The following is a 19,002-nucleotide window of genomic DNA, read 5'->3' as shown; positions in this document are numbered from 1 at the left end:
GGGATGCAACTATCCTGGACATGGGTTACAGGTGGTAGATGGAGGGCATCAGTGGACTATGCTGGGGTGAAGCTGGCAGGTGTATGGGCAGGTAGTCCTGGTGTTCAGAGAAACCAGCGCTGTCCCTAGGAGCAGGAGATTGTTTCTGGGGAAACTGCTTCCAAGAGAGGCAAAGGAGCTGGGACGCTCAGACAGGACAGAATGCTACAGTTCACTATTGTGGTCACTAGGGGGCACAACAGCTCAGCCAATGCACCTGCCAGGGCAAGTTTTGCAGAATGGATTTGATTCTCAGAATAGCTTAGCACCCGCACCCCACACCACCTCTCAGAGCATGAGATCCCAGCACCCCCAGCTTGTTGGTGCCAGCCCAGACCTCTGCTCCCACAGCCTGCCCGTACTGCCCTGGACCCCCAGCCTGCTCTCAGTACTCAAAGCACTGGCCATGTCTCCATGCGCTGGGGTTATGGTTGGGACCCCCTGCCCCCTCACTGTCCATGGAGCCCCCCCTGAAATGGGAAGCCAGAGTGGGAGTGAGCTGAGCAGGGGCTGAGGAGAGAGACACCAAGATGTCTCCACACCAGTCCCTTCAGCCCTGGGGGCCTGGCTCTGCTGGGGCCGACGCGGGTGGCTGAGGCCTGCATGGTGCTCGCGCTCCCCTCCCCCAGTGGCGGCGTGGGAGTCAGTGGCAGACACATGAGGAGGCATGTTCACTCTTTGTATAGAAAAAGGCAACTGTACAGCTACATTTACAGAGACAAACGGGCCGGGCCCCCACTCGCGCCAAGGGGCACCCAGCCCGGCAAGGCCTCACGGAGCATGGGGTGGCTCATGGCAGTGCTGTCCTGCACTAGCCTTCTCACTCTCTGCGCCCCGCCCCCAGCCAGCATCCCTGCTCCACTCCGCCAGTGCCTCCTGCTGGGGAAGATCAAAGTCTGGGGCAGTGCAAGCAGCTGGGGTCAGTGTCACCTGGAGGGAGGGCAGGAGCAGGGGAAAGGCCAGGGCAGGAGGAGAGGAAGGCAGTGCAGTAATTAAGGCATCTGACTGGCATTCAAGACACCTGGGCTCTATCTGCAGCCCTGCCCCAGTTCCCCAGCTGGAGTATGGGGTCATGACCCTTCCCTAGCTCCCAGGAGGGAGGGGGAGGAATAAAGCCATGAATGTCTGAGAGGCTCAGCAGCCATAGAGATGGGGGGTCACACACGTATATAGGGCGGAGCGGGATGGAGTGCAGTCTGCAGGACTCCCTTTCACTCAGCCAGGCATGGGGCGTTTCCCTTGCTAGGGGAGGGGGAGAGACACTGGACAAGGGTGAACGCTCCAGGGACCCCTTGAGAGGAGGGCGGGATGGGGAGAGCCAGTCACAAGCAGCCCCCAAGGGGGGCAGTGCCCCAGGCACTCTTTTTTCTTTTGAGCTAAGGACCCCAGACTTGGCGGGTGTGATATGAATTTGAGGCAGGATCCTGGCATCTGTGTGTGGGGAGGGAGTCACACGACACGGGGCAGGGGGAGATCTGTGTGTGCAAGGGATCCAGGGGTCACACACAGTATGGTGGGCACACAGGTCCTAGAGCCATCACACAAGCTGGGGGTAGGGCAAAGTGGCCCAGCAATGGGAGCCCCAAGCCATCCTCAGGGCAGGTGGAGGTTGCTCCCCAGGTCAGAGGGCGTAAGGTCTGTTAAAGCAGTGAGAGTTCATAGCAGTACACAGGAGACGTTCCCCACGGCACCGTAGCCTCTATGTGCTGGCTGGGGGATGAGAAGCTGAACCAAGCATGGCCTCATTGTCCATGCTGCCGCCCCGCTAGATCACCGTCCGGAAGAGGAAGGAGAACACGGCTCCCAGCGCCAGGCCCAGTGAGAGGAAAAAGGCCATGATGGCTCCAGCTGTCTCGGCTTCATGGGCGAGCACCTTTCTGGGGGAGGAGAGAAGCGTCAACCCAGCAGCACTGTGCACCAGCCCCAACCCTTGGTGACTCCTGTCCTAAGCCTTCCTGTAGGAATCAGTGCCCTGCAGCTCCCCAACATCTCCCACTCCATTCTCAGGGCTGAAGGGAAAGGGAACGAGAACCTGGAATGAACTAGGAGTTGTCTTTGGGGAATAATCCTGCACCACCCCAAACAGAAGGGTTGGGAGGGACCTCAAGGGGCTTCTCAATGCACACTTCAGCAGAACATGTGGGAACTAGAGCAGGGGGGCTGCCCCCACCCTCGCTCGCAGCCGGCGCCCTCGCTCCTGCCCCGCCCCTCCTGCTCTTCCAGCTCTGGTCCCCCCACCTGTGTGGCACAGAGCAGTTAAAATATTTCTGCTGGACACCCCACCCCTTGTGGCAGAGTCGGGCTGAGAACCCAGGTCTCCCGACTCCCAGATCTGTGCTTCAACCCCTGCTTGTGGGTCAGAGCAAGGGACTGGGGGGATCCTGGGGCACACACAGGGTCTTCTCCCCGCCCTGTGGCCAGGGCCGCTTTAGAGACCCATTGTTCTACCGCCAGAAAGAAGCCTCAAGTGCCTGACAGAGAACAGTTTAGTCCAGTTTCCAAGGGCCCCCAGGATTGTGGTACTGACACTGCAGGGAAGGAGGGGACAGGATGGCATGTGAGGGGGAGCAGCCTGCAAAGGGCCCCCCATGTTGGAGGGCAGGAGGTTCCCTTCACGCCACTGGGAATGCACTTGGTGAGCAAGTTCATTGAACTGCCCGGCTGTTATGCACTGGAAAAACACTGGCGGAGTGTGTGTAGGCCTGACACGCCCGTCGGTGGTGCTCTCGTGCTGCCTCTGCTGACTGTGCTGGAACATGGCAGGCAGAGCAGAAGTCTGCACTAAGGGTGGTGCCCAAACCAGAAACCTGCTCTTTTCAGGCTGTGGGAGGAATGCAGGGGCTGGGGCGGGGTGTCACGCCCAGCCACACGGGGCTGAAGCTGAGCCAGGGGTCGAGCTGGCGCTGTATGCGGAGCAGGGGGTGGGGTTAGGAACCAGGCCGGCCAGCAGCAGGGAGAAGCGCTGGCATGGCTGCCACTTGATAATCACTCACGCTGGTGACGGGGAGAGGGAAAGGGGGGCCGGAAGGGCACCTGCTTCTGGAAGGGAAGGGGGCCGAGGAGGCAGTCGCAGCAAAGGGCAGGGAGGGTGCTGACTGTTTCCCGGGGGGGCTTCTCTGCAGCAGTAACCCCATCCCCACGTCCCCCTGGGATGAGCGCCCAGCTCTGAGTTATGGGCTCGTAAAAAGACCACAGCTGCTAAGTGTCAGGCACAGCGCCATCCTGCAGCTCCCGGTGCCAGCATACCCCTCGCCTTGACAGACTGCAGGGCCCGGTCGACCCCAGCTCCCTGCGCTGGGGCCGAGGCTGTGTCCCTGGCCGAACGCTCTGCAGGGCCAGTCGCCTTTGGCTGCCTAGCTCTGGGGGCAGGTCCCCCCCCCAGCTATCGGCCCTGGCCCCTGTCGCTTTCACTCCTCTCTTAGGAGGCACAAGTCTGAGCTCAGCTCCTGGCTGGGGAGGAAGGAGAAGACTCGTGGCTGAAGCACAGGACTGGGAGCCAGGACACCTGGGTGGCCCGGGGCAAATCCTCCCCCCACCACCCGTTTCTCCCTCTGTAACATGGGGAGAGTGATCCTAACCCACTGCACCAAGGCAACTGGAAAAGCACCCGTTAGATAGGGGAACCCCCAGGCTGGGTCCCTGGGGCAAAATTGCCCAGTGCCCAGTGCAGCAGCATGGGCTGGTGTGTGGTAAGAGGTTGCTTGGCTCCCCTCCCCCAGCCACAGGTCACACTCACTTGGGCCCGAAGCACATGCAGAGGCTGGCCAGGTAGCCGTTGGAGATGGAGAAGAGGATGATGAAGCTGATGTACCAGGCGTCGTGGTGGAAGAAAACAGGCATGTGGCTGCGGGGTTGCACGTTGCATAGCATGAAGAGGGGGATGAAGACCATACGGGCAGCCACCATGATGGGCAGGAGCCGGCTGTCTTTCCCAGGCTGGGAGAGAGAGACACAGATCTATGAGTGGGTAGTGTGCCACAGGACACTGGGGAACTGGGCAGGTGAGGGGCATCTCCCCATGGCACCCTGCAGGGCACTAAAGGTGCATCTGACGGCAAGAGGTGAGGGTAGAGGGGGATCCATACAGGTAAGGCATAGGAAGGAGGCTGCTGAAGGAGCTTCCCATTGTCCCACTCAACTCTAGGCCCCCCCCTTCTAACCGAGGCAGCTCAGTGCTGTGCCTACCCACCTGAAGGGGGTGCTGCTGAGGGACGCAGGCTCCCTCTCTCTGCCCTGCAGTGCCCCTTGCACATCCTGCGCCCCCATCTGATGCGAATGTGGCTGGGGAGGACTGGACTTACTGAGCTCCTGCACTGCAGCTGCTGGCTTAGGCCCCAGGGAGAACAGCGGGGTCAGCAGGCAGGTCCCTGGGACGCAGTCCCTGGCTCCTGCAACCCCTTCAGGTCCATTCCCTGGGACTGGGCTGGGGCTTTTCCAGCCCGCTGACTCGTGCTGCTGGAGCGCTGGGTGGCAGCAGGAGCCAGAATGCTGAGCCAGGGTTCTGCAGAGCCAGTAACGAACGGATGAAAAACAGGCTGATGGCAGCTGTGAAAGCCCTGCACACACGCAGTCCCCCGCCCTCTCCCGAGGGGACGGCCGTTCATGGGAAATGCCTGTATTCCTGGCCGGCTTTCACCAGCTCCCTGAGCTCCCCTGCCCCACGCTCTCTGACCCTTGGCCCTGGCTTGGCAAGTTTCTGGTCAGTCTCCCTTCTCCTGCCTGCTGTGTCTGCAGGTGTGAGCCCTCCCCAGGGAGCACTTTGGTTCCAGCTGGAACCTGCCCTGTTCGGTCCCTTCCCTTCGGCAGGTCCAGCTTTGCTTAGAGCCGAGTGCGCAGAGTGGAAGCCCCCATCTTGGTCTTTCTCCAGCAGGGTGTGAAAACGTGCCCCCTGGACCCGACGCCACTGGGACATCCCAGCCTCTCCTCTCAGTTCCACCTGGGCCTCTCCAGAGCGGTTGCAATGGGGCCACCATGAATGGATGCTACCGTCCTGGAGCCAGGATTGGCTGCCTACATCTGACATGAGCCTTTGTTGTCCCCTCAGCTTGAGACCCTGCAGGGCACATTGTGCTCATGACTGCCCCACCGCTGTGCCAGCCAAGCCCAAAGAGTTTGCTGCGGGATAGGGGCGGGCCAGTCCCAGTGTTTGTGGGTACAGCCAAAACCAGCATCCTGTTGACTGAGTGGCCCCGCCCCGGGAAAGGAGGGCCTCCGGCAGATCAGCCAGGCCAAACCACAGGCAGTCACATCCCCATTTCCATAAAGCTGTTTTGGAACCATCTCCAGCTGGGTCCTCCTGCCAGCAGGGATGTGGCCTGGCGAGGCAGCTCAGGGCCAAGGGCGAGGGCAGCCAGACAACGTGACCCCACTGCTGGGAGGGAGTTTTGGAGAGGCAGCTCCTGGCAGCAGGGGGTCCTAGCTCGGCCAGGCCGGCTGCCTCAGACCGGACAGGCTCCCCGTTGTCTCATGCTGTCAAGAGTTTATTCAAACAAACATCCTGAACAGTAATGGGGGAAGTGTTGTATGGGGCGCGGAAGAGGTAGGAAGAGCCAGAGACACCCCAGCCCCCTCCCCACCCACAGCAGCAGGCGCAAGGGATAGTCACTGCAGAGCAAAACTCTGGACCCACAACCTGACCCACTCTAGGCCACCTGGAATGTGAGAGAGAAAGAGTCCCCCAGCAGCCCTGTTAACTGTACAGGGTCCATGACACATACTCATGCAGATCGGTTTCCAAAACACCTCCCATTCCCTGGACATGGTAGCACCCTGAACGCTAGCTACAGGGGGCGGTGTTTAGCCTCGCTCCTGCATTCTCAGTTCCCTGCTGCTGGCCGTGCCTGGAGGATGGCAGGTGGCAATTCCAGGGCAGAGTGGGTACAGGGCTCAGACCAGCCGACACAGTCTCGGAGGCCCACACGAAGGGCCTCTGAGCCCTGTTATTGGGACAGGGCCAGACCCCACAGCAGACACCATAGAACTCCAGAGCGTCAATGGCACCATATGGGGCAGACCTGAGGGGGCAAGAGAAAGAGACAGAGGGGGGCCAGGGAAGGGGCAGCATTGGGCACTGCTGCCATGGAGGGGACTGTAGCCCATTTGGTGCCCTTTGTGAGCCCAGCCCTAGACTGCCTGCTAGCAGTGCAGCCCCCTGCTGCTCCTCCTCTGCCCTGACCAGCTGTTTGTGTAGCTGCAGCCTGGGTTTGTTTACAAGGAGGCTGCAATTGAGAAGATGATTGCCTCCAAGCCACACTGCCGGGAAAACAGCACCATGGGAATGTCTAACTGGAACTTCACAGGATCCCGTCCCCACGCCCATTCGCCACATCCCCTCTCGGACCTCCCCAACACCAGCTCCCTTCCCGGACCTCCAGCCTACCCATCTCTCTGACTTCACTTGGGCCCACGCCCTCCTTCCCAGCCGGAGTTTTCTCAGCACCATCCTGTCCCCGGCGGTGAGCTGCTCTTCCCTCGGCCCTAGCTCCCAGACTCATAGACTTTAAGGCCAGAAAGGACCATCGTGATCATCCAGTCTGACCTCCTGCACGTCGCCAACCACAGAACCTCACCCACCCACTCCTGTGACAGACCCCTAACTGCTGGCTGAGTTACTGACATCCTCATTTAAAGATTTCAAGTTAAAGAGAACCCACCATTGACTCTAGATCAAACCCACAAGTGACCCAGGCCCCATGCTGCAGAGAAAGGAGAAACCCCGTTATGGTCTCTGTCAATCTGACCTGGGGGAAAATTCCTTCCCGACCCCAAATGATGATGATTTAGTTAGACCCTGAGCATGCAGGTGGGACCCACCAGCCAGACACTTGGGAAAGAATTCTCTGTAGTAACTCAGAGCCCCAGCTAGCGTCTCATGTCCAGCAACTGGAGATATTTGCCGGCTGCCATCCCCACACCTCCTTCCCTGTCACACGCATTCCCAGAGCAGCCCATCTGTTGTTGCTCCCTGGGCTCCTTTCTCCCAAGTAGCTGCTGCCCTCTGCACTCTTCACAAGGCAGCTGATGGCTTCCTACCAGTACCACCTATGGGTCCCTTCTATGCCCTTGGCATCCTGCATCTTGCTTTTCTCTGGGCTCACCACTTCTCTCTCTGCTGTACTTTGCTGCCCGCAGCTGCTGGTGTCCCTCAGGGCACCATCCCCTTGCTTGCTAGTTCTCTCTGGAGTGCTTGTTACATCCACTTCCTGGGGAGTTAATTATAGACCCTTAAGCAAACGTGTCAGACTCAGCTGGGAAAACACCCCGAATTCACAGTGCCTTTAGCTTCTCCAGCCAAAAGAGGCAGGACAGGATTCCAGGGGGACGGGCTCCCTACAGCTCCATGATAGTCACCCCTTGCCCTTTCCTAGCATGTACACACAATTGTACTTGAGCCCCAGCCCACGGGGAGGTAGGGGTCAGCAGCTGAGGGTCACCTACTGTACAGGTGGAGAAATTGAGGTAGGGCGCAGGGAAATGACTCACACACGGGCATGCAATGAGGCAATCAGAGCCAGGGACAGAAACTAGGAGTCCTGACTCCCAGCACCCTGCTCTAACCCAACAGTCCTTGCTCAGCTCCCAGAGCCAGGATCAGAATTCAATGCAGAGCCCCGTGTGCTAACTTGCCAGCACCCACTTCCTTGTGTCCTGCATGGGCAGCTGGGCTGTCAGGACACAGGGCAGCCCTGAGAGGTGAACTCTGATTGGCTGACTGTGCTCCTAAAGGGTCAGGGCCCAGCTGCCAGGCCCGTGCCCCCTCCGCCCCACACTTACCCACAAGCAGACAGCTGTGAGGCTCCGTCCCAGCCAGTCGAAGATATTAAACATCAGGAAACAGGAGACAGGGATGAAGTACATCTCTGGAGAGAGAGGAAGGGTCAGTGACAGGTGATAGGAAGGGGTGGGGTGTCCTGTCTTCTGCATGAGGTGCCCCCCACCGTGCAAGGGGACAGGGGGATCAGGCCCTACCCAACAACACAGCCCCTCCCAGGGGTACAGGCTCGCACCCTCCCTCTCCCTCCAACACGCCTCTCCCTGCAGCTCAGCAGCCAGGACAGGGTCTGGGCCCAGCCCACACCGTTGCCCACAGATCCTGCCCAAGCCTAGGAGAGAAACCTGGCGCCCAGTCTGTCAGAGGACACAGCAGGCCTATCCAGCTCTCAGGTTGCCATCAGATGTCACTGGGGCCTCTCCCCTGTAGCTCCTTCCCCACCCGAGCCCCACTTTCTTCCAGCTCTGCCCCTGGGGGCCACTCCCTTCTAGCCTGCCCTGTCCCTAGTCTCCCTAGCAATGAACGAAGGGAAGCCTGCTGTCACTCACCCCACTTGCTGCTTCCTGCGATCGTGGACTTCACCTCGGCGGTGACTGCCGGGAAGACCCCAATGGTGACAGTAAAGACAAAGCAGACAGACAGAGCCATGACCCAGATCTGAGGGGCGAAAACAGAGCCAGGACCCGTTACCCAAATATGTAGGGACAGACCAGCTCTGGGGGGTCTCCCACTCTGGGTGAGAGACGTGGCCCAGGCATGAGGGGTAGGGGGTATCACCGACTCACATACCTTCTTAAAGATGCTGAAGACGGAGGGCTTCTGGCTGGAAACTTGGGGGGCTGTGTTGTTCGGGTACCTCTGTTCCACCCCATTGGGCTCGCCTGTAGGGAGAGACAGGAAGGGTGAGGGGAGGCCCTAAGGTGGTGGGTGACCCCAGGTGCAGCCAGTAGCTCCACGCTTGAGCCCAGTCCCAGAATCAGCACTGATCATGCCTGCGCCTTCCCCATCCCCTGGGATTCTGGGGTGGGCCACATGCAGAGGGGCTACAGGCTTCCCCAGAACTAGAAGCCTCCCCAGGTCCAGCTCCAGTCCCCAGCTCTCCCTCCAGCCTACCTGTCAATATTCCCCTCTCCCCTGGTTCAGGCTACTCCCCCGGCATGCCCCACCTTTCTTGATCAGGTCGATTCTAGTCTCCAGCTCAGCATGCCCCTCATGGACCCGATACTCGGTCTTGTCCTTCATCAGGTGGTAACGGAAGAAGTCCTGCAGAGAGACCACCCAGAAAGTTTGTGTGTGGGAAGGGGGGTGGGGGGGGAGAGGGGCAGGAGGAGAAACTCTCTGCCCCCAGGGATGGGGGCTGTCTGCGGCCAGGACTGGAGTGTCACGGGGGAAGCCTGCAGGCACGGGAATGAGGCTGGCTTCCCCTTGCACTACGGCTCCTCTAGAGCACAGCACCCCCACTCTCCTCTGCCGGATGGGTGGTCCCCTGCTGGGGTAGGTCCCCTGCCGGGGTAGGTCCACACCCTTCGCCTCCCTGAGAAGGGCAAGTCCTTACCAGGCGGGGCAGCAGGATGTAGGAGCCGATGGCCAGCAGGATCACCACGCAGGCTGTGATGAAGTAGCCGAATGCGCTGTCTTCCAGCAATGAGCCGCCTGGGAGCACGGAGAGGAGAGAGGCCGGAGGTGAGGGAAGGGCAGAGGGGGTTGCTGGGGAAGGCAACAATAGGGGAAGAGACACGCCCTGCCTCTCCCCTCCACGCCAGCTCTGCCAGAAGGACACCCCTCTCCTAGGACAGGATGTTTGCAGAAGCCTGTGGAGACCCCCCAAGCTGCCCCCTGCATGATCACCTACCCAATAATTGGATTTTAGTGCCCCTTCCAGAGTGACCCCCAAGTGTGCCCTTTCCTAGAGGTGCCCTGGCAGCTGGCTCTGAACTGTGTGTGTGTAGGGGGGGCATCGAGGGGACGGGCAATCTGCACACCCTCTGCACCGATCAGGCCCTCCTGCAGCTCCTGGGCACTGGCTGTGTTTTGCAGCAGATCCCACTGAAAGGTGGGTGGCTGTAGGGCTGTAGACAGGGCTTCATGGGAGTTACTCACTGGCGATAGCGCAGATCATGGCCAGAGCTGCGAAGGTCCCTGCCATGCCCTGCCCGCTCATGATAGGGGCGGTGTAGCTGACAGGCAGCAGCCCTGCCAATCCAAAGAGGCTGCCCTGGAGGATGGCACCAAAGGCTGCAAGGACAAAGACAGGTAATAATGAGGATCGGCAAATAGGGGTGACACATAACAGTGCCCTTCTCCCACCCTTGCTGTGAGACAAACAGGGGATCTGCACTACATCGCGGTCAGTGCCCCTGCCCAAGTCCCTATGGCGCCTCCTGCTGGGGGAGGAGTAGCCATGCATTTCAGTGCCAGGAGATCAGACCCAGATGCGAGACCCTGTAGCAGCAGAGTGGGTTGGCACTGCCTGGGGTAACAGCGAAGGGAGCGGTTGAATAGGGCCAGTGCCTCTTTCCACCCCTCTGGGGCCAGCTTCCCCGACCCCAGTAGCATCAAGGATTGCCCAAGGCCCCCCACTCACAATTGATGAGGATGATCTTGACCATGGTGATGACGAAGAAGGGGAGGGGCTCCAGGGGGATCTTTACCAAGGCAGCTGTCATCATGAAGACCAGCAGGATGGCAATCAGGCTGCCCAGGATACGGACTTTCTGGGGGACCCTGCAGGGCGGCAAGAGAGCCCCACAGTGAGAAGAGCCCCCGCCAACAGGGCCATGGGGGGCTGCGAGAGGCACCCACCTCGGCAGGCCTGCCTTAAAGGGGAATTGGGTCACAAAAGCCAGGCGTTTGGTGGGTCTCGTGCCGGTGTCGAGTGGGGATTGGTCCAGCTGGGCTCTGGGAGGATGGAGGGGACCCGGAGGGAGGCTGAGTTCTCTGCTTGGCCAGAGGGGATGGAGATGAGGGACCGGGCCAGGGCAGGGGCCCAGACTTACCTCTGGTGGAGGAAGGAGTTGAGGCAGGTGAAGATGAGCAGGGGTAGCATGGCACAGAGCGTCATGAAATTGTTGAACCTGGCCTGCAGGTGGGTGGGGGGAGGCTCCTGGCCCTTGTCCGTGCTGTTCAGCCCAGCGAGGGGCTCCAGGGAGGAAATGTTCTGGGGTTCCCCAAGGCGGTTGGTGAAATACTGAAAGGGAGAGAGCGAAATGAACGCGCTTGCCTCCGACACACCCATGCCACACGCACTTCCCTCCTGGCGCATACCAGCTCCCAGACCAACATGAGCATGGACCACACGCACCACACACTCCTTACCCTGGTGGCTGTCATGAAGAAATTCCATGGCAGCAGCGTCCCCAGGCCGAGTGTGAAGAATATCAGCCAGACAGCTTTATACCTGTGCGAGAGATGGGCAGAGTCAGAGGGGTCTCTGAGCAGGCTGCTGCTGGGACAGGTCAGGCGGTAGGAGGATGTGTGGATATTGCCCCCATCTCCTGACCATCCCTGGCCCAGAAGAGGGGAGAGGGGAAGGAGGCACTGAATCATGAAATAGCTCAGGTTCAGTGTTCATAAAGGGAGGGCAGAGGAGAGATTTTCTTGGAGAAGGCAGGGGCCTGGGCTACCTGCCACTCTCACAGCTCTGCCAATGCCCCTCACCCCTGACCTGCAGCCCCCCTGCTATCCCAGCCCTGGGCTCCCCACACACAGCTCTGCCAGTGCCCCGCACCCCTGACCTGCAGCCCCTGGCTATCCCAGCCCTGGGCTCCCCACACACAGCTCTTCCTATCCCTATCACTCCTGACCTGCAGCACCTGACTGTTCCAACCCTAGGCTCCCTTAAGCAGACATTAATTACATTCCTCAGGACAGTGCAGGCTGGTGCTGCTCAAGCTCCCTCACACAACACAACACAGACAGACACTAGCCTTTGGGGCACCCCTGCTGAATTCTGCAGCACTCTTACAAGCACTAATGTCACCGGCCAGTTCCCAGATTCAGAGATTCCCAGGACAGAAGGACCATTGTGACCATCTAGTCTATCGCCCCATATAATACGGGCCAGAGAATGGCCCCAGAATAATTCCCAGAGCATATCCTTTAGAAAAACATCCAGCCTTGGTTTAAACACTGCCATTGTTGGAGAATCCACCATGATCCTTGGTAAATTGTTCCAGTGGTTAATTACCCTCCCTGGTAAAACTCTGTCTTATTTCCAGTCTGAATTTGCCTTGCTTTGACTTCCAGCCATCGGATCGTGCTGTACCTTTCTCTGCTAGAATGAAGAGCTGACTAACAACTATTTGTTCCCCATATAGATACTTATAGACTGGAATCAAGTGACCCCGAACCTTCTCTTTGTTAAGCGAAATAGATTGAGCACCTTGAGTCTACCACTATAAGGCCTGTTTTCTAACTTTTTAAATCATTCTTGTGGTTCTTCTCTGAACCTCTCCCCAATTTATCAACCTCCTTCTTGAACCATCTGTGGACACCAGAAATGGACACAGAGTGTGCCAGCAGCAGTCATCCCAGTGCCAAATACAACCGTAAAATAACCTCTCCACTCCTACTTGCGATTCCCCTGTTTATACAGCCCAGGATCACTTTAGCCCTTTTGACCACAGTGTAGCACTGAGAGCTCATGGTCAGCTGATTAGCTGCCAGGACACCCAAGTCTTTGCAGAGGGTTCTCCATTCAGTGGGGCACTGTGCCATTGTGCCTGTTTTTACAGAGGTGCTGAACACCCCGCAGCTCCCACTGGCTTCACCTGGGCCAGCGAGTGCTCAGCCCCTCTGAGAATCAGGCCCTACATGTCCAACATGGGACACTCAAAGCCTATAGCTGCTTTTGTCCACCTAGGCCTTAATGCAGTCGAATGGGCACGCGGAGTCCTGACTGCCCCTTAGTGGCAGCTCTAATCATAGTGCTGCTTAGTACAGCATCTGCCTGTTGGACCCAGAATCCCCTAATGGGAAGTTGGATATGTTGGAGTTCGGAGAAATAAGGCCAGGTGGGTTGTTAGCTGTGAACACCAGGGGCTCCCACTTCCTTACCCACTGTGTATGCCTTCCCAAAGAGAAGAGACTGGGTGCCCCCAACAAGGTGTAACCGGGGGGGAGCTATATCTGACACTCCATATGGCATTGATGCTAAGGCAGGAGAATGGATCCCACTTGTAGGAGAGGGGCAGCTCTCTGCGGAAGGGACAGTGGGGAGAAGGGTGTCTGCTTGGCCCAGGACAGGTTGTGTGGAGCCCCCGCAAGTGCTGGGAGCAGCCCAGCCTCCCACTGACATTAAGTAAGAGTGCAAGGGTTCAGCTGCCCTGTGACCCAAAGGGGATTTCCAAGCTGTTATGAAAGAGGGAGGGAGCAAGCAAGGGTGTTGGCTGCTCACAGGCCCATGGCGGCCAGATACGTGCTGGCAGCTGGCAGATATGGGAGGGGGCCAAGTCTCTTAGCATTTGTCTTCTCCTCACAGTGCGGAATGTTTGCAGCCCGTGAGTTATGGGAAAACTGACAAGAGGAGAGCTGCCAAGGGAGGAGAGCGCCACAGACCCGATCCTGTTGCTTTAGTCACGTCGTGAGCTACAGACTGGGCTCCACCTAGAACGACATATAGCACAGCACTGGCTGCTGCTCCCCCAGCCCTCTGCTCCAGGGCCACGGCAGAAGGCAGGGGAGTAGGGTTTCTGGGCAGCAATAGCTCCCCACCACCCCACCTCCAAGTTTCAGGGACACTGGATTTGTCAAGATCATGGCCCCTGTGGGCTCATCCCAGGGTCCTTGGGCTCTTATGGCAGTCCTGTCACTTGGTGAGCCTGCCAGGCTGCAGGGAGGGGGTCCCGGAAACATTGCTGCAGCTGTGGTTCTGTCAGGAGGGGCTGGTCAGGGGACCAGCGCGGAAGGCGATGTTTCCAGGGGACGTGTGTGCACGCATACTAAGGCCTGGTCATACCTGTCTGAGGGACCGCTGCTCGTCATCATGGTGCCTGGTGGCGGTCAGCGAGGTTTGGTAACACTCTCACTGTGCTGCTGGCGTCCTGCAAATCCAAACCAAACAGAGAGCTTAGTGGGGAGCTGGAATCCTGGGAGCAAGGGGCGCAGTGCTGGTTTTAGTGCTGGGGGCATCCTGGGTGAGCTGGGATCAGCAACACTCTGAAAGGGAACAGTACCCGCACAGATCTGCCTCCCCTTTGCAGAGCTGCTGCTTGGAGCTCTTCGAAACGACTTGCTCAGGACAGGCTGGGATGCAGGGCAGTGGGGTCGGAGGCCTGAAGCCCCTTCCTCCTGCAGGGAAGCCCTGCCCTGACACTGCCCCTTTCTCCCCTGGGTGAGTTGAGCTGGCATTTTTCTCAGCTCCTCAGTCCCCTCTGCATCAGCCAGGCATATCTGTTCCCCTTCAGTTACATACCCAGCAGGTCCCACCCAGGAGGCCTGGCTCCTCCATTCTAGGCTATGTGGAGTCGCCAGTCCAGCAGTGACAAATACCCCATCTCCAGACAAGGGGAATGCCTGGCTCTGGCATGCTCTAGGTTCCTTTAAGCTGGTGCATATCTCCCACCCCCTTTTCTCTGCCATGTACACTGGAGCAAATCCTCCACAAGGGCTGAGGCCCCTCCCAACCCCTCTTTGGTACCAGGTGACAACGAACCTTTAGGCACCTGCTCCAGCCATGTCTGCTTTCTGCAGAGACCCGGCCCTGCTTTATCCCTATACACCAACGGCTCTTCAGCCCTGAGGATGGATCAAGGGCCAGCTGGAGGGTCTGAGCGTAGGCCAATCTCCTCCTCCCACAGAGACTGCAGGATTTGCTGCCCCATCATCAGCAGCAGCCCTAGCCTGGCCCTTGCCAGTTTCAACTGTTACTACATTGGGCACTTCCTCTTCACACGCAGTGGGCATACTCTGGGGTCCCCGTCTAGCTCACTCCCCTCTGCAGATCACATGACCCCCTAGACAGGGCAGAAGTGTGATCCCTTTTGTCGCTTATGGGGCATGACATAGTTACCTAGTACATCTCACCCACTTCCCCCTACCATGGCTACCCCCCAGGAGCTGCCTCCCAGAGAGCCAGCACCCAGCCACAGCTGGGACTGCTCCTCAAGGCTCCAGCATCAGCCTAAGGGAGCCCAGAAATAACAGAGAGCAAACGGGAAAGCCACTGCATCTGGTGGGAGAAAGCCTATTCAAGGCGAGGAGTTCAGCTCAGGGGACACGCGAGTGCAGGAAGGAATTTGGGAAGACCACTATGAAGGTGGAAGGTGCTGCACCAGAAGAGACTAGTGGGCCCATATGCCCAGCATCCTCTGTCCTTGCTGAGCTGGATCAGATCAGTGGGCCCATCTAATCTGATGCCCCCTTACGTCTCCTGCTGCACTGGCTGCTGGTCCCAGTACTTAATGGCACAAGGAACGTTTAAAAAAAATCCTCATCATGCACCTGGCCAGGTGTGCAACCCTCTCCCCAGCCAGCTGACACTGTGAAGCGTGACATCCAGTTGCCCGTAGGTCAGCGTGCAGAAAGCTGCAAGCATTCCTGCTGCACATCCTGCTCCCTAGCCAGATTCATCCTGCCACTGCACAAGGGGCCCAGGGCAACTGGATCCCTCCTGTTGGGAGAGTTCCAGTGGGGCTGACCAGAACCTGGATCCCAATATGCCGCCTGATAAACGCCCTGACTGTGAGACACACCCCTGCTCCCCCACCACACCTGCATGATAGAAGGGCTGACGGAGAGGCCGAGCCCATGCACACAGCTGGGGATGACAGAGCCAACGGAGGCTCTGGCAGCCCCATGCCCATTGATCAGGAAGGCGTGTCTGAAGGCAGTGGAACTGTGTTTTGCCTCCCACGGGAGTGAGTGCCAAGCCCCTCTTGGTCATGGGGGCTGCGTTGGAGCAGATGAGTTGGTGTCAGCTGGCGTCAGGTCACATCACACAGAGCCAAGGGAAGGGAAGTGAGGAAATGGAGGATTTTGCGGAGGGGATAGCGTGTGAGCAGTACTACAGGCTGCCAGCTTCAGGATCCCAGAGGAACGATGGAGCAGGGCAGCAAGGCCCAGGAGCTGGGGAGTTTGCCGGCATGGGGACGGCTCTCCCTGCCAGCAGTGCAGCTGTAGTGAGCCAGCTTGCAGCAGCCTCTGAAAGCCCACCTGTCACAGGGCCCTGTCACACCTGGTTTAGTTCTGCTGCTCTGAGCTGGTGGGTCCCCACACACTCCTCTCCCAGGCCCCTCTCTCTGCCCCGAGGGGGCCACTCACTCCTGTTTCCCTACTGACTGTGAGCCCATGTCACTCTGGGAAGGGTGAGCGGGCTTCCTAAAGGAAGGTGCCATAGCTGCTTAACCCCATGCTCTCATTTTGCTAAGTGCCTCCATTTCTTTCCAGAGTGCTGGCTTATTGCAAGCACACACAGACCAGCACTCATTACTCCCAAATACCTGTAATGCAGCCAGCTCAACACAAGCAAATCAGTGTGAGTGACCCAGCCTGTGCCGCCTTGGGCAACCCAATAACAGTGCCCTACAACCAACCAGCGTATGTAGCCCAGCCTTCACTAGCAATCCTGCGATAATGCCCAGCTCAGCTGGGCTAAGAAAGCCTGCGAGACAGCTGCTGGGCCTGCACTCTTCCTCTCAGAGGATACATGAGCCTTCATGGATCATGAAATCCTCCGCACATCAGGGAGAGGAAATACTTTTTTCAAGGTCATGGCATAACAGCTTCGTGACAGTTCTGCAGAGCTTAGAAATGAAATCTCCCTGCAGGGGAGGGATGTGGGAGCCCTTGTAATAAGCCAGGCTGCTGCTCCCTCTTGTGAATCTGCTACAGGGCTACCTCTGACAAACTGCATGGCCCTTTCAGGGCTTCAGGCCACATGGGATGCCATGAGCTTTCCATGGTCAGTACTTTCACCCCTGGTATGCGCCAAAAATGGCTGTCAAGGACATTGTTCCCATAAAACGATCAGGACAGGACAGGTCCAGATGCCTTTTCTGCCCTTATCTATAGATATTCTTCAGAGAGTCAAAAGTCTTTCCAGATGTCCCAGTGCAGCGGCTGACTTGAAGGGACTCCCATCTGAGTTCATGCTGTCCTTAGGGGAGTGCCCATGGACGCTTTTGATATGGATAGAGTGTATATTTGGCAATTGTATATTGAACGCAAAAATCTCACTGATGCTGCACTATGGTATATCTCAGATTTCACACTCCCACCTGGCTCCCATATGGACCCTAACCTGGCTGCTATTTAAACTAAAGGGCAATTGGGCACAACAACATATGGGCATCAACTGACTATGGACACCTTTAGGATGGTAATTAGAAGGTTTCTAACCCTCAGACAGATGAGGATCTGGACCTCCCAATAGGAGTTGTAGGGGCAAACCATGATCTAGTTTTAAGAGTGAGCTGGACAAATGTATGCGTGCGATTGTATGATGGGGTTGCTTGTGATCGAAAGGTCAGGGCTCAGCAGCCTTGGGGCTCCCTTCCAGTTTGCCTTATGTTCCTAAAAGGTTTTGTTTCAGGGTTCCAGCCGGCCACCCTGAAGGGGTCGGGAAGGGATTCCCCCCTCCCTGCCAACATATTCTGGGAGGTTTTTTTTTTTTTTTTTAAATCTCCTTCCTCTGAAGCATCAGGGATGGCCATGGCCAGAGATGGTTCATTGCACGGGGAGGGTTGGAGCTCTGAGATGGCACCAAGCACTCTCTCTCAGCTACTTGCCCCACATGCTCGAGGTCTAACCGATCGCCATATGTAGGGTTAGGAAGGAATTTCCCCCCCAGGTCAGATTCGGGGAAACCCTTGGGGTTTGGGTTTTTTTGCCTTCTTCTGCAGCATGTGGGTCACTTGCAGGATTATCTGGGTATATCACACTTAATCATTTCCCTGTCATTGCAGGGGAACTTGGTCCCTCCTATCCTCTGCCTGTGGCACATGACAGTCTAGTCTCCTGAGGGCTGTAATACTTTGGTCTCATTGCGGTCGTTGGGTTTCGTGTGCGGGTGCTGGGAGGTGCTGTTGGTCTGAGATATACAGGAGGTCAGACTATTATGAACTGGTGGTCCCAGTTTGGCCTTCAACTCTATGACTAAGGAGGCTGTGGACCCACTAATTTGGAGCTGTCTGGCCTGGTGAGGGTCAGGTCCCTGGTAAACGCAGGTTTTTACAGTTAGCCTCTTGTATTTCTACACCCCAGGCAGAGGCTGTGTGCACAGAGAGCTGTATTTGTGCACGTGTGCATCCAGGAGACGGTGTGTCTCATACTGTTCCCAGAATGATGACAAACCCTTTGATTCAACAGTCACCATCAAAGAGCTGATGAGGAAACAGCCACAGTTTCCAGTCATCCTCTCTCTTCCTTCCTGGGTCCTGTTTTCAGACATCCTCTTTCACTGCTCGCCTGAGCCAGAAACCTGGGAACCCCACAGCCACTTCCCACAGGCTTCCAAACCGAGGCTTTGCCCCTCCTTGGGAAGAGGCAGCAGGATCATGGCAGTCTCTGAAGGGCCAGTGCCTAGAGTCTCTGCTCCATTTTTACAGGGCTCTGTATGCTGGGGCCACTGAGAGAGAGAGACTAAGCTCTTCAGAGGAAGTTGGACATCAGGCTCCCCCATCCTGCTCGGGTGTCTCTAATGGGGGCAGTAATGCCTGCTCTCTCATCCCGGCAAAGCTGCTGACAGCCCTAAGACTCTCATTCCAGAACTCACCCCCTTCCTCCAAGTCAGGGACCCTGCAGCAGCTCCTAGCATTGTCCACAGCCATGACTCTGTCCTGTCCTGCTCCATTTTCACTCCCCCATTTCTTTGGCAGGGAGTGTGAAATCAGCCAGCCCTGAAGAGGAGTCATAATCCCAGCACTCTGGGAGTGAAAGGGTGACCCGAGCCCAGCCCCTCTCAGCCACCCCATTTGCAGAGCCTCAGGTGGGAACTCTGCAGCCCGTGGGAACTCCCTGGGGAAATATAAAACCAAGGTGTTTTATCTTTCCTAGCACCCGGCTCCTTCTTATCACAGCTGCCCAGAAGTCTCGGGGGAGTGGCACAGCAGTGTTTCAGAGCTGGGATATGCCTTGAGTTACAGGCTACAGACCACTGTACCAGCCACTTCCAAAGCTAATGAGCACAGCTCCTGACACTGTGCGGGACCTGAGCTAACGTACCCGGTCAGCACACTCCACGCTACTTGAGGAGC

The 19,002-nt window shown here is 57.7% G+C and overlaps 1 protein-coding gene across 6 annotated transcripts in view; it reads right to left on the bottom strand.

Moving 5' to 3' along the window:
- Positions 1-704: 704 nt before the first annotated feature.
- The window catches only part of SLC29A1 (solute carrier family 29 member 1 (Augustine blood group)), a 57,263-nt gene continuing 38,965 nt past the window's right edge, over positions 705-19,002 (bottom strand). For 5 of the 6 annotated variants that reach the window (XM_073338506.1, XM_073338507.1, XM_073338504.1 and 2 more), the window contains 12 exons: positions 13,767-13,851; positions 11,126-11,207; positions 10,807-10,997; positions 10,395-10,534; positions 9,911-10,045; positions 9,366-9,463; positions 8,977-9,073; positions 8,600-8,691; positions 8,359-8,467; positions 7,813-7,898; positions 3,776-3,975; positions 705-1,916 (listed from right to left, as the gene is read on the bottom strand). In XM_073338506.1, the coding sequence (XP_073194607.1) occupies positions 1,805-1,916; positions 3,776-3,975; positions 7,813-7,898; positions 8,359-8,467; positions 8,600-8,691; positions 8,977-9,073; positions 9,366-9,463; positions 9,911-10,045; positions 10,395-10,534; positions 10,807-10,997; positions 11,126-11,207; positions 13,767-13,795 (1,371 nt within the window). In that variant the 5' untranslated portion in view covers positions 13,796-13,851 and the 3' untranslated portion in view covers positions 705-1,804. Of the gene's footprint in view, positions 1,917-3,775; positions 3,976-7,812; positions 7,899-8,358; positions 8,468-8,599; positions 8,692-8,976; positions 9,074-9,365; positions 9,464-9,910; positions 10,046-10,394; positions 10,535-10,806; positions 10,998-11,125; positions 11,208-13,766; positions 13,852-14,462; positions 18,960-19,002 lie in introns of those variants that run through there. The other variant, XM_073338508.2, reaches the window with a different exon arrangement.

Source organism: Lepidochelys kempii, chromosome 3 (assembly GCF_965140285.1).
Source record: "Lepidochelys kempii isolate rLepKem1 chromosome 3, rLepKem1.hap1, whole genome shotgun sequence".
Lineage (NCBI taxonomy): Eukaryota > Metazoa > Chordata > Testudines > Cheloniidae > Lepidochelys > Lepidochelys kempii.
This window is presented reverse-complemented; position numbering and strand designations above follow the sequence as displayed.